Source organism: Barbus barbus (genome assembly GCF_936440315.1).
Source record: "Barbus barbus genome assembly, chromosome: 4".
Lineage (NCBI taxonomy): Eukaryota > Metazoa > Chordata > Actinopteri > Cypriniformes > Cyprinidae > Barbus > Barbus barbus.
Genome location: NC_136732.1, coordinates 38991067 through 39005444, shown reverse-complemented (window position 1 = coordinate 39005444; position 14378 = coordinate 38991067). Strand labels below are relative to the sequence as shown.

At 38.8% G+C, this 14378-nt stretch overlaps 1 protein-coding gene across 1 annotated transcript; it reads right to left on the bottom strand.

Annotated features, from left to right (window-relative positions):
- Positions 1-102: 102 nt before the first annotated feature.
- LOC306863762 (phosphomannomutase 1-like) lies at positions 103-13821 on the bottom strand. Its single transcript, XM_079407312.1, has 8 exons — positions 13529-13821; positions 7238-7355; positions 6089-6165; positions 5753-5844; positions 5561-5660; positions 4850-4925; positions 1754-1869; positions 103-1661 (listed from the first exon to the last, which is right to left on the bottom strand). The coding sequence occupies exons 1-8, from the start codon at positions 13640-13642 to the stop codon at positions 1413-1415; spliced, it is 942 nt and encodes a 313-aa protein (XP_079263438.1). The 5' UTR covers positions 13643-13821; the 3' UTR covers positions 103-1412.
- Between the last annotated feature and the right edge of the window lie 557 nt (positions 13822-14378).

The window sequence follows — 14378 nt, the reverse complement described above, 5'->3', positions numbered from 1 at the left end:
CATAAAAGTAGGCGAAGGTTTGCATGGCAATATTGCATTAGTTACAACACCTGCACATACACAAAATACACCTTAAGCATCCATACACAGATCAGACTTTATAACAGTTTATGAAAAAAGTTTTTATTTAAAATAAACAATAAACACACAATTTAAAAATTATGTTCATGATTCATCACAAGGCATATTAGCATTTGCATTTTACATTGATTTTTTTTTCTTTCAGACTCTGAACCACAAAAATAACAACTGTTTCAGTTTTTGAGTGAAGTGATAAAACTGAAACAATATATATATATATATATACTGATGGAGATACTCAATAAATGACTGTTTAATAGAATTAAGGTCACATTTCTATAATCCAGCACTGTTTACATCATTAGTGTAATTTTTGATATGAATCAATTCAAGTTAAAGTGCATATGTCATCAGATATGAAGCAACGTTCATAGCATGAGATCAGTAATGGATTGTGAATTAGAAATACTTGCTGTCCGGTTAAAAAAAAAAAAACATGTCTGACAATGCCCTGGAAATCTGTTTTCAGGGATCAACGGGAGTGTTTCAGCGACGACGCAGACTCTGTCTGGAATGTAAATATCACATCTAAACAGATTCTTTACCATGTTAAAAGAGAGCGATGCGACAAATCAATCAACTATTAATTAACTTCGTGTCAAATCTGATGAGATTGCATCGTTACAATCTCATATCCTTGCACTACACAAACACGTAGCTCCAGACCATTCATTAAATATGCACAATTGTCATAAATATCTCGAGAGCACATAAGGTGGGTAAACAATCCACATTCAACTAAGCACAAACATCTCACATCTCAAATCAACTGCGACAGTAAATAAGATCAGAAGAGCATGACAAAAGTTGAACTTAACATGAAACAGACCTATTGGTCAGAAACAGGGGTCACGTTCACACCGCGGATCCTATGTCACTCCTCGATTGGGTCCATTTACACAAGTGACAAACAAATTAACTCCTTAATGCAGTGCCAGCAGCATTTGTATTCAATCTGATACAGCACTGAAATGAAACTGTTTTGGACACCGACTAGAAAACTGTAGAACAAATGCATTTCTTCAGTATTTCACCAAACAGGGCCTTAACCGATAGGCTATTAAGTGGCTGGAGTGAGTCATGTGTCCTGTGCATCATTCAGAGGATTCATTGTGTTTTACATACAGGTGTCACTCCGGAAATGTTGCAGTGTGAACGTGGCCACAGCAAACAGCTTTTATTAGAAAAAGAAGGGAAATCTTTAGATTTAAAATTAACATTTGAAACTATTTGAATTTAAAAAAAACTATGACTACACTGATGAGGCTCCATCAGTGATAATTACATACAGTCCCTTTAGTCTGCGGATCAGCAGTGGTTTGGGTTTGCCTTCATGTCAGCTGGTTCTCAGGCTCGGTGCAGCAGACTGCATTACCCACAGTGACCAGCAGCGGGCGCAGTAGCTCTGCACACAGGCAGTCTGGTGTACGTGCAGGTGCACGCAGATGGGAGGAGATGGCTTTCTCATTGGGAGGAGCCTTGAAGAATATCTCCCTGCAGAGCCTCGCTGTGTCTTCAGGGGAGCGGACGGTGAAGCCAATGGTACGAGGGTCTTCGAAGATCTCGTAGTCATTTCCACCCTAAACCGTGAACAAATATTAAAAATAAACAGACATACACACATTAATATATATATATATATATATATATCCATATCCATTCAATCACGTACCAATGACGTTTCATTGCCGAAAAAGTAGATGGCGTTCAGTCCTTCCTTCTCCAGGACGTCCAGACAGAGGCGTTTGTCCCAGCCCTCTGGGAAGATGTCGAAACTGATCAAACCCCCTGCAGACAATGACAAAGCCAACAATTAAGAGGAACTTTAAGAAAAGATAGTCTGATTCATTTAACTTTGGCGTAACCTTGAGCATCAAAAGTTTATCTAGGATGCCTGCAGTGTTTTTCCAAGTTAAAGGTTTGGAGATGATGTTCAGTAAAGGTGTGGTGAAAGATTTTAGCTGTTTGAAACTTCTACCTGCTCTCATCCCAAATATCAGAACAAAACCCCACCGTCCTAACACATGCCAGCCAGTCTGATGCCAGCAAACCTGAACATGTAATTGAATAACAGGTACACAGTGCTTTTGACTGGCTAAATAAATCAGGCTGCTTCTCTGACACAGTTTTATTGTTTGTAAAATATTAACCCTGTAAAGCCTAATATATGAGAAAAACCCTAATGTTTTTAAATGGAACCATTTTTTAACCTTTAGACTAATTTAAAATAAATAAATAAATAATAAAGTTTACATTATATGTTTTTGTTAAATATCATACTTGATCCATAAAGCTTTTATAGCTCATATTATAATATAGTGAGAATATAGAGGAAAGCAACAGGGCCCAAAATGAGCAAAATCGTGCAGATGCTGATATTTATATGGCAAAAAGATGAAATTCTGATGCTTGTACTGTAAATCAATAAGATCTTTATAACAGAATAGCACAGGGGTAGCTAACTGGCGAACTCCAGTCCGAATACAGACCGTGAGATGTGTCTATTCGGACTGCAAAGCCCTTTGACATAGTGAAATAAATAAATGCCAAACTCTTTTTCTAACAAAATCTAATTTATATCAAGCACACATCAAGGTCAGCTCAGTCCTACGGCGCCAAGCGTTGCTACTAACTGTTGCTACAGTCAGACATGCAGGTCATGCGTGTAATGAAGAGAGCAGAGAGATGAAACTTTCAGTGAGTGAAAAGCAATGGCATTCTCAAAAAGCTGACAAGTCCTTAAAAAGTCTTAAATTTAGTTGCATCAAGGCCATAGAAAGTCTTACATGGTATAAGAAAGTCTTAATGATTATGATTTAAGGAGATCTTAAATTTGGAGACGGTAACACAAGAATTGCGATACGGCTAACTGTGACGATTAAATTTCACAAGGCTGTGATTTCACTGAATATGAGCGCTGCACGTTTCAAAGTCCACTGCTGGGCTGCTTTCTGTGCTGCCGTTACCGGGGAAGCTGCTATATTTCTGAATTAACATTATTAATAAGCACGTCTGCTGTTTTTGTTCAGACCAATGTGAAAATGAACCCATGTTTTTGTGCAGCAAACATGCAGAGTTTTAAATGTGAACTAGTGGATCGACCAGAAGATAATACATTGTAAAAATTTAAACAATTAAGACAGTAATATATGTATATGTTAATTAATATAATAAATGATTGATAATAATTGTTTAAATTAATATAATGATACTTTTCCTTCCATTTTTCTTAAAACATGTTTCAAAGGCTGAAATGTGAAGTTAATGATTTGATAAAACTTTGTTTTTGTGAAACTTTAATTTAATTTGAGCAGGTCTTAAAAAGGTCTCAAAGTCTTAAATATGAGCTTAAATATCCTACAGATACCCTGGTCTGGCAAAAACTGCCATATACTGTTTTTAGGTAGGCCTATATAATTGTCCGGCTGGTGAGGAGGGTTCATTACTGGACCTCAAGCAATTTTAATTGAAGACCCCTGGTATAGCAAATACTTACATAAAATGATATAAATATCCCTTTTCAGTTTCAACTCCCAATAACTCAATGTAGTAAGGTGATATTTAAATGCTTAGTTGTGATAAAAACTTAAAATGCAATGTAATACAGTGATGATTGGGAGATGAACAAATAAACGTTCCTGATGATCATATTTGACACTCGCAGATTTTTATAAAAAAAATTATGTCTGGATAATTAAGTAAAGTTAAATTGCTTTAGTCCAGTAAGTGTTCATCTGGAAATATTACTAACAAAATCTAACTATCAATAAGTTATTCTTATATCTTCCTTATAAAAATCAGTAAAGATTTCTCCGAAAAAAGGCACAGGAACCAAAAGCTGAAGGTGGACATTGTACAATTACACTAAAAGACCCTTTACTTGCTAAAAAAAATCAAAACTATCAGATGACAGAAGGCATGTAGTAGATAATGTGCGACAGGTTTTTCAGCAAAGTTTTGATTTAGAGGCCTTGGAAATGTGTGTATCAGACGATACAGGAGGTTTTATAGGGTTAATCTGTCATTTAGTGTGTTCCTCCAAAATTAACCCTTCCAGCGGTTTTAAAGCTGTGGCTCAGCAGCGAAACAGAGAGTTTAACGAGTTTACGAGCCCTGAGGCTCATTCTCATGGTAATGGCCCTTTTTGTGTGTGAGACGGTCTGTCGGTCAGAGACGTGACCTGCGTTATTGCTTGTCCTCAGAGAGATTGAGAAACTCTGCAGGACCGAAATCAGTCATTAAAAATTAATTATCGTCCTACACACACCCTCAACTCACACAGACACTCAGTGTCCCTCCACTGGACTGCAGAAACATTCAGCACTGACTCAACTGTTGTTCGAGCAACAGCCAATCAGAGGGCTTGATCACCTCACACCCTTGGCCCCTCCCCCTATGACTGTCCGTCAAACATAAGAAGAAAAACACAAAGCCAGTGTTTGTGAAACTGAGCTTAACTTTAGAGGCAAAACTGCTGAAAATGGAGTCCAGACATCAAAGCTAATGCATGACCGTGTGTGTGTGTGTGTATGTGTGTGTGTTTGCACGGCAAATGCAAACAGGTTGTTGAGTAAACACTCGTTTTCTCTCACGGGTCATTGGTCAGTCAACACACACAAGTGCATCCGTTAGCACTCGCTTATCACCTTTAACACAGATAGCATGTGTGTGTGTGTCTTATGTGCTGTGCAGGTACAAACAGCTCTGTTTCAGCACGGATCATTTGCTTCAGATTGTCAGAGAGCTGGTGATGTCATTTCCTGCTCACCTCTGGTGAACCGCAGGCCTTTTCCAGCAAACTCCTTCTGCAGAGCCGCCACAAACTTCTCTCGTATCTTCTCTCTCTGCGGGACAGGAGAGTTTGGATTGAAGTTTCGGGTTGTTCATTAGTGCTTTAATTGAAATCAATCAATTCATATGGACCTGTTCACACAGAAACACAGATCGTCCAATGACAACGGTACAACTTGTTTTACTTTGGATGTAAATAGACCTTTCACTGGCAATTTGCTTGATTTTCTGTTTCATCGCTCTTGATATAAACAGACCATTTAATGAAACCCATTTTGGGTTTTGTGTGAACAAATCCTCAACTTTTAGCCAATGGACCCTTTTCACGAGACCGTAATTTATAACACTATACTATGTATTATATCTCCTTTGCATCAAATTACAAAAATACTAGTTAACGCTAATGCAAAGGCGTTTCTAATGCAGCGTCTATGGGAGGGACGGTAAATTTGACATTGTTCTCTCTTCTGACTGCCGTTATCAGTCTCTCTAAAAATTTTTTTCCTTCGATTGAAAGTCGTGAAAACATTATCGTGGAGTTTTTCCTTTGCTATTTGAGCAAAAGGGAATGCAAAAAATATTTTTGTGGTACTACTCTTTTAAGTTAACCCAATTATGACAACTTCCGCTGCTGAGAAACCTGGAAATGTGAAAAAGGTCCATTCTGGAAAAATAACAGTGAGAATACCTTGTCGATTTCAGAGAACTCGATTCGCTCTTCTAGCGTGCAGCTGCGTCCGATGGGTGAGATGTTGATCATGCCGTTACGAAACTCAATGAATGTCCCTCTGAGAGAGATTTTGATTTAACTTATTAAATTTGGTTTGCTGTATTGTAATGACATTACAGGTGACCAGCTCTGGAGTGTGTATGTTGTTACCGTTTCTTGGGTAGCTTGATGAGCCCCATGTAGCTGAGACAGAAGTTGATGAGGTCCTGCAGTAACTCCTCGCCCAGATGATTCTGAATGGCCTGAGAAACAGATTGAAAAAATTACAGACACTTAAGAGACTTTCAATGAAAGTTCTAAAAAGAATTTATAAACAATTTTGTATCGACACAGAGATTTAAAAAATTTAAGACATTTTAGAGACTTTCAATTAAAGCTCTAAAAAGAATTCCAATTCGGTAACAGCGTTATTAAAGTACTTTATGATATTTAGAGCATGTAAGACATTTTTATATTTTCAGGATCTACAGACACAAAATCAATCACCTGTTTAGAGATGAGTTTGCCTTCTTTGTATTGCACGGTTCCATTTTCGGCAAAGACATAGTCAAACTTGTGTCTGACTGCAGCGAGAAACAAAACAACAGAATGAGATGCAATCAAAGTGCTGAATACATCTGCTCTGATGAACATCTTATCATCCTGGTGACCTTTACCTGTATTACACAACACACACATACTGATGTAAAGCTCATTTACACTCTGAGAGATTCACTGCTCTTTCTGATTCATTCAAGATCACACCTGTTTTATTGCTGACTGGATAACTTTATAATGCCAACCAGCATTAAATGCCAGCTGTCATTGTCGCATAAACTCACATCAGATCTGGATTCTGATCTAATGCAGTTTTACTGTTCTCAGTCTGATTCAATCATGATTTCTTGGTATATCTAATCAGATCTGCCACATGCTACACTGATAATCATCAAACACTGATGACACTAGAAACTGATCTAGATAAACCACAGTTAAGACAGAATCTCAACTTTTTCGCCAAGACAGCAATGAAATTAACATTAGCATTTTACATTTATGCATTTTGCAGATGCTTTTTTTCCAAAGCAACTTAAATTCCATTTGAGCCATACATTTGATCAGTTTCCATTGCCATACTGTTTGGGCGACAACTGCTTCTCAGATGTTTCTCACAAGAAAAAGACCCTAGTAATCTCACTTGTCTCCAAAAATCTGAAGTATGTCTCAAACTGTGCTCAGACATTTGCAAACGAAAGTCTCAACATTAAATCAAACCTTTCTCATCATTCACATTAATCTGAGGCAAAAGGTGCAGTTTAGAGAAGCATAACTGAGAACTACGCTTTCGGAGCTTTAATTAAAAAAAGCAACCTGTGAGCAATACTTTGGTCAGCCGTGGTAGTCACATATACTGGTGTTGATTTCATAACAGTTCATTCCAGTGGTCACTAGACTTGAGGGAGTTATGGGATATCAGCTGTTGTGTTAATGTTTGAGTTTACTCGGTGATCCAGTCAAACCAGTTCCTCCACATTCCACATCTGATGCAACATCCAAAACCCATTAAACACATGCTTGAATGAGTCCTAAAGACTCCAGACTGTCTGCTGGCTTCCATGATGAAATGGATGATAGGCCCACATAACATTCTCTAACCTTCATCTCCTTCTCCGAGCTGTTCTGCGATTTTGGAATAATCTGAACCGCCCACCACGCCGATCTTCACCTTCTTTCTCAAGGCCTGGAAAAAATCGTCCAGCTCAGGGTCGATCTTCTGCAGACACACAAACAGTATTACATCACTGAAGGGTTTCTGTGGCTTCAGTGCCCCTGAAACTGATTTACGAGTGACATCCAGCAGTTCAACAGGTTTCAAAGTATTTTTGACCTGCTTCACAAGTAGACAAATAGTCTAAATACATCGGCTACAGAGCAACACTTGTCTCATAAAACATCATGTTTGCAGCTCTGTACGTTATGGTTTACATTTATGTTTTCAGCAGACGTTTAAAGTGCACGTTAGTCACGTTTAATGGAAGTGCACTGGTTACGGTGTTGTGCTGAATTCTAACCCCGCCAGATTATTACCCCCTAGTATTGGTAGGTTTAGGGTTAGGTGTGGGGGAGGGGTTAGGATTAGGCAATCAGGTCAGTAGCCCCTCACTGCAGAACAAAGATCCAGGGGGCGGGGTTGGATTCACATCTAGGGGATGGAGATGGGTAGGTTTAGGGGTGGGTTTAGGGATCAGGGGGTGGAGATGGGTAGGTTTAGGGGTGGGTTTAGGGATCAGGGGGTGGAGATGGGTAGGTTTAGGTAAATGTAAGGTGGGAGGAGTTGGATCAGCAACGCTGTAGTGATACAAAGGTTCGGGGTTTCCCGCTATTCTCTTGAAGAAGGGGTTTTAACACTTTATCGCTATCGCATCCTGATGCGAATGGGCTTTTAACGCAGTGGCGGCTGCTGGTCTTTCAAAGAGGGGAAGCTCATTTTCAGCCTACATCATAAAAAGTGTCCATTTATTTATACGTAAATTATTTTCAAGAAAATGCTCTGTGACCCTGTCGTACCAACTAGGCGTCCTTTCCAGTGACTTGACCAGTGTCCAGTGTCCAGTGTCCAGTGACCAGTGTCCTCTCAATGGCCAGCAGAGCTAGGCTGCTTAAACGGCCTTGGCCCATTGTGTTACGGGTGTAGGACTTGAGCCGCTTTAAATAGGAGAAGCTCCTTTCTACAGATGTAGCTCCAATTGTTGCCACTAATGAGAACAGTTTGTAAAGCTGAGGCATTGCGCTGTCCAACTCCATGTCTTTAACCATCTGGGGTCTGAGGGTGTTCTGGGGGCCTGGAGAAGTTTTGACATGCCCTGACATTTGTGCTTTTTTCAGTTGCTTATAAATATATAAATGGCTAAAGTCTAATAACACTGTAAACAGCAAAAACAGGGCTACAATAATATGTTAGCAGCACTTATGTACTTGATTTTGTTTTTGAGAAAACAGCGTTTATGCGTGGTTAGTGAAAAACTAACATTTTGAAGTCACTGAAATAAGGCCATAAAAAAACATACAGAACATTTGTTCACAAGACTTCTGAGAACTGGATCTTGTAGCCTAGAATATTTGCTTCAAGATCATCTTGTTTATTTGCTCACAAAAAACAATATATTGATTTTTTTGAGTAAAAAGGGTCTATGCGAGAAGGCGTCAACCTTCACATTCACACCTGAGAAGACAGGCCTGCATAACGAGCTTCATAATGAGCTTCATAATGAGCCATTTAGTCAAGTATGTGACTGAGAGGAAGAGTTACAAGAAAGAATATGAGGACAAAATAAATTTAAATATTTTTTTATTATGTATATATTTAGCTATCACACAAAATAACTTGAGATTCACTTGTGAGTGCAGTTAAACATTTTATTAGGAACAATCAAAGCTGTCTTTAGCATCATTACTCCAGTCACATGATCCTTCAGAAATCATTATAATATTGTGATTTGCTGCTAAAAAAACATTTATTATGTTGAAAAGAGCTAAGAAGAATTTTTTTTTTTTGATGAATAGAAATTTCAGAAGAACAGCATCGTTTGTAACATGATACATGTCTTTATCATCACTTGTGTGCTAAATAAAAGTTTTAATTTCTATATATACTGTCTCCAAGCTTTTGCACCTGGCATTTTCATAGTGTATATTGTTTATGTGCTCTGAAGGGGAAAAAACAACAACACATTTAGAAATTCTGGGTTATTTCTCTCAGCAGATCTTCTTCCAGAAACAGAAAGTATCCGGGATGAACTTGTTTGTTTCCGCTGACAGCATTAGATATAATGAGTTGACATCGCATTGGTTTCATACGGATTACTTTAACAGAGAATATTTGTTTTTGTAGAGCACCCTGTTTATTTTCTCTATTTTTTTAAAAGCACATTGTTTTGTTGTTATTATGACAATACACAAATAAAAGTAGACCCTTTGCAGTTTCAAATAATACCTTGCTCTTATCTATACGATCAAAACTCGTGGAGTATTTTTAGTTTGTTTGCTTCATAAAGAAAAGCGAGACAGCCCGCTCCGGTGGGTTAAGGAACACCAAGTAATCACAGCTTTCTCCTGTTATGATGAAAATTGGCCAGCAATTTCACCAAGCAAATACCAAGAAATAGGTTGCAGTAGTTTGTCAATCCGCTATGGGACTGAGCTCAAATAGCTTCAGCATCAGCGACTTAAGGACACAATCGCTGTCAATCAAAAGGAGATGCAGTCTTTCAACAGACCCTCCAATCATCACGCAGAAGGCCAGAGTCCAGCCCCGCCCACTCCTCCATTCACCCCCAGAGACGCTGAGCGTCCGGGGGCGGGACATAATCGCAGCATTTATCCAATGACCGTCTAGTTTCGAAGCACTGAATAAAACAGTTCAAAGCAGCTCCATTGAAGTCAATGGACGCTAGGCTTCAGCAGGGAAATACACTGATGCTACGGGAATATATGAGAAGGAAATCGAGTCACCTGCTATATGTAGCTGATTCTGAACGAACTCGTCTCTGAGATGAATGTGTTCTAACGCAGTTTTAATCAATAAAATGTTAACACAATAGTACATATTTGACCATTAATTATTTGACATTATAGGGGAAGCCGAGCTTCCCTTGCAGTCTTCAAGAAATCCCCACTGCTATATATATATATATATATGACTTAACATAAACGAAAAGTAAAAGTAGATATGCAAATGTGAATTCTGTTTTTAAATATAACTTATTTCTACACAAATAAATGCTATGTATGTACATACAAATGTGCATATTCTTTCTCTGTGTACTATAGGATTGACTTCTCCCAGTAAGCTTTTAGGGTGCTTTCAGACCTGTAGATCGTTTGCTTTGCTCCGAAACAGGGATTCATTTGTTACATTGTTGCATTTTCCTCTTGGTTCGGTTCGCTTTCACACGGCAGCATTGCAAAGCGTACCAAACTGTGTTTATGCAAGTCACATGTCAGTAAAGCTGTCCTGTTATTGGTCAGAGTTCACTTGTTTACGTTCCTCTGCGTCATTCACCAAGATGGACTGACAAGTTTGCTCCGCGGGCTTATTGCGGCTTTATAGCTGTCCTGCTCATTCCTCTCTAATATATCTATCTATTTATAATTATATTTTCACAATATATATATATATATATATATATATATATATATATATATATATATATAGTGAAAATATAATTATACATACATGCATATACACTCACCTAAAGGATTATTAGGAACACCTGTTCAATTTCTCATTAATGCAATTATCTAATCAACCAATCACATGGCAGTTGCTTCAATGCATTTAGGGGTGTGGTCCTGGTCAAGACAATCTCCTGAACTCCAAACTGAATGTCAGAATGGGAAAGAAAGGTGATTTAAGCAATTTTGAGCGTGGCATGGTTGTTGGTGCCAGACGGGCCGGTCTGAGTATTTCACAATCTGCTCAGTTACTGGGATTTTCACGCACAACCATTTCTAGGGTTTACAAAGAATGGTGTGAAAAGGGAAAAACATCCAGTATGCGGCAGTCCTGTGGGCGAAAATGCCTTGTTGATGCTAGAGATCAGAGGAGAATGGGCTGACTGATTCAAGCTGATAGAAGAGCAACTTTGACTGAAATAACCACTCGTTACAACCGAGGTATGCAGCAAAGCATTTGTGAAGCCACAACACGCACAACCTTGAGGCGGATGGGCTACAACAGCAGAAGACCCCACCGGGTACCACTCATCTCCACTACAAATAGGAAAAAGAGGCTACAATTTGCACGAGCTCACCAAAATTGGACGGTTGAAGACTGGAAAAATGTTGCCTGGTCTGATGAGTCTCGATTTCTGTTGAGACATTCAGATGGTAGAGTCAGAATTTGGCGTAAACAGAATGAGAACATGGATCCATCATGCCTTGTTACCACTGTGCAGGCTGGTGGTGGTGGTGTAATGGTGTGGGGGATGTTTTCTTGGCACACTTTAGGCCCCTTAGTGCCAATTGGGCATCGTTTAAATGCCACGGCCTACCTGAGCATTGTTTCTGACCATGTCCATCCTTTTATGACCACCATGTACCCATCTTCTGATGGCTACTTCCAGCAGGATAATGCACCATGTCACAAAGCTCGAATCATTTCAAATTGGTTTCTTGAACATGACAATGAGTTCACTGTACTAAAATGGCCCCCACAGTCACCAGATCTCAACCCAATAGAGCATCTTTGGGATGTGGTGGAACGGGAGCTTCGTGCCCTGGATGTGCATCCCACAAATCTGGGCCAACATTTCTAAAGAATGCTTTCAGCACCTTGTTGAATCAATGCCACGTAGAATTAAGGCAGTTCTGAAGGCGAAAGGGGGTCAAACACAGTATTAGTATGGTGTTCCTAATAATCCTTTAGGTGAGTGTATATATATATATATATATATATATATATATAATGCAGTTACAGCCAGCGGGAATCGAAGCTTCGTCAGGACAGCATTCTTGTAATGCGCGGAGAAGAGTAATTAATTACACAACATTTTAATATGAAGAGGTGCTCTTTGGTTTTCAACTGCAATAACAAATACTCTCACTAACAAAATCAAAGTTTCTCACAAATTCTCACTTGCATTCACAAAATTTGTTACATTTATATAGCGCTTTTCTGGGTACTCAAAGCGCTTGACTGCTAGACACAAAAGACACTGACTGCTGCTTTTTATATAACATATTTCCCGTTATGAATTATGATACCGCTTGGTTCGTTGGGTTGGATTGCTTTCTCACCACAAATGAACCGCTCCAGGGTTCGTTTGAAAGCCTGCCGAGATCACCTCTTCAAGGAGGTCTCAGTACGCTTGTTTGGCTTTTGGTGTGCACCCGAGTGCGATTGCTGCTTTCTCATCTGCCCAAACCAACCGCTCCAAGAGGGAAACGAACTCTAGTGCGATTCAACCGAACTAAATGAGGCAGGTGTGAGAGCACCCTTAAAGAAATCCCCACTGTTTTAACGGTGTCTTTATTGACACGTTCTGTTTGAACTGTAAAGGTTTTTACATTCATTTTTCATCGATGGAACGTTCACATAAGTTTCATTCTAACAGCTGAGGACAGGATCGATGATGCAACATCTGATCTGATCGTAAATAAACACTATATGACCAGAACAGCATGTTAAGCGACAGATTTCAGTTACAGCAACAGAACCAACCTCCGGGACACAATGTTCCTCCAACAAACTGTTCTAGAAACGCATAATGTTCACTCTGTAATACTATATAAGCGCCTGATGCTAATGTTTAGGGAACGTTTTAGAATGTTTTATTATTTTATTTAAAAATTTCAAACCATAACCTAACAAGAGCGTTGTATGGGAATTGATGTATACGAGCAGAACGAGTGTACCATACTGCACACACACACACACACACACACACACGTTGTTTTTTGTGGTTTATGGGGACTCTCCATAGGCGTAATGGTTTTTATTCTGAACAAACTGTGTGTGCTATTGCCCTACACCAACCCTACACCTAAACTTAGCCCTCACAGGAGACTTTGTGCATTTTTAGATTTTCAAAAAAACACCATTTAGTATGTTTTATAAGCCTTTTGAATTACGGGGACATAGGCAGTGTCCTCATAAACCACCTTCATATTGTAATACCTCTGTCATACCCATGTCATTATACAAATTTGTGTCCTCATAAACCACATACACACACACACACACACACACACTCATCAGCGCTGCAAATAGAAACATTGTTGCATGAGGATTAAGATGTCAATCTCATAAGAGCAGAGCTAGAGAACCCATCTTTTATTACCCTTTAATTGTTATGCATTATCTTATCTATTACACGTCATGTTATCTCATAGCTATCTCGTGGATAAACATAGAGGTTATAAACTAGGCTCTCATGTGATGTTTACCTCTCTCGGGGGTGTCAGCGTTCCGTCCACATCAAACAAGCACAACACATCTCGACCTCCGGATACACGAGACTTTATTTCCATTTCTTCTTGTCCAGCAATTAAAGTAGACATAAAATAAAATAAAAATCAATTTAGACAATTAAATATATACAAATCAGACCCTAAATGACTCAAGATGAGTTAATGCATAAGAATATAAACAGTCTCTCGTCTTTCTTGAAACCAAAAGATATTATTTACAAGGACTACAGTGTATACTGCAGGCTACATGATCACTACTGAGTGTGAATGAATCTGCATGTGGTTCTCTCTGCAGCACTATCCGCCCTGGGGAGGGATCGGCCTCAGCCAATCAAATGCGCGGAGTCTGGTCACGTGCGTGCATGGAATTCGGAAGCGTCACGTGGCCTAAAACAAGCTGGTCAAACTCACCTACTTCATTACACCTGAGCATAACAATAACAATAACAACATTCCGGAAAATAACTAAATAAGAACACATACTTAAAAATGTATTTTCAATTACTTAAACCTGAGCACGAATAAAGAGAAATTCCAAATCAGACTGAACACATTATATATATATATAGATATATATTTATATTTATATTTTTTCTGCAATAGAAGAAAGGAAATATATAGGATGGGGTAGTTGTTGGGCTTTTCGCCTGTAGGGGGCAGACTGAAACTGTCAACATACACATTAACATATATACATTCACACACACACACACACGCACGCACTAACTAAATAAATAAAATACAGTAAACATTTTTTCTGAATTGCTAAAACACATTTCTTGAAACCATCACTAATTTTCTCAAAACCTTAAACACAACCCCAAAC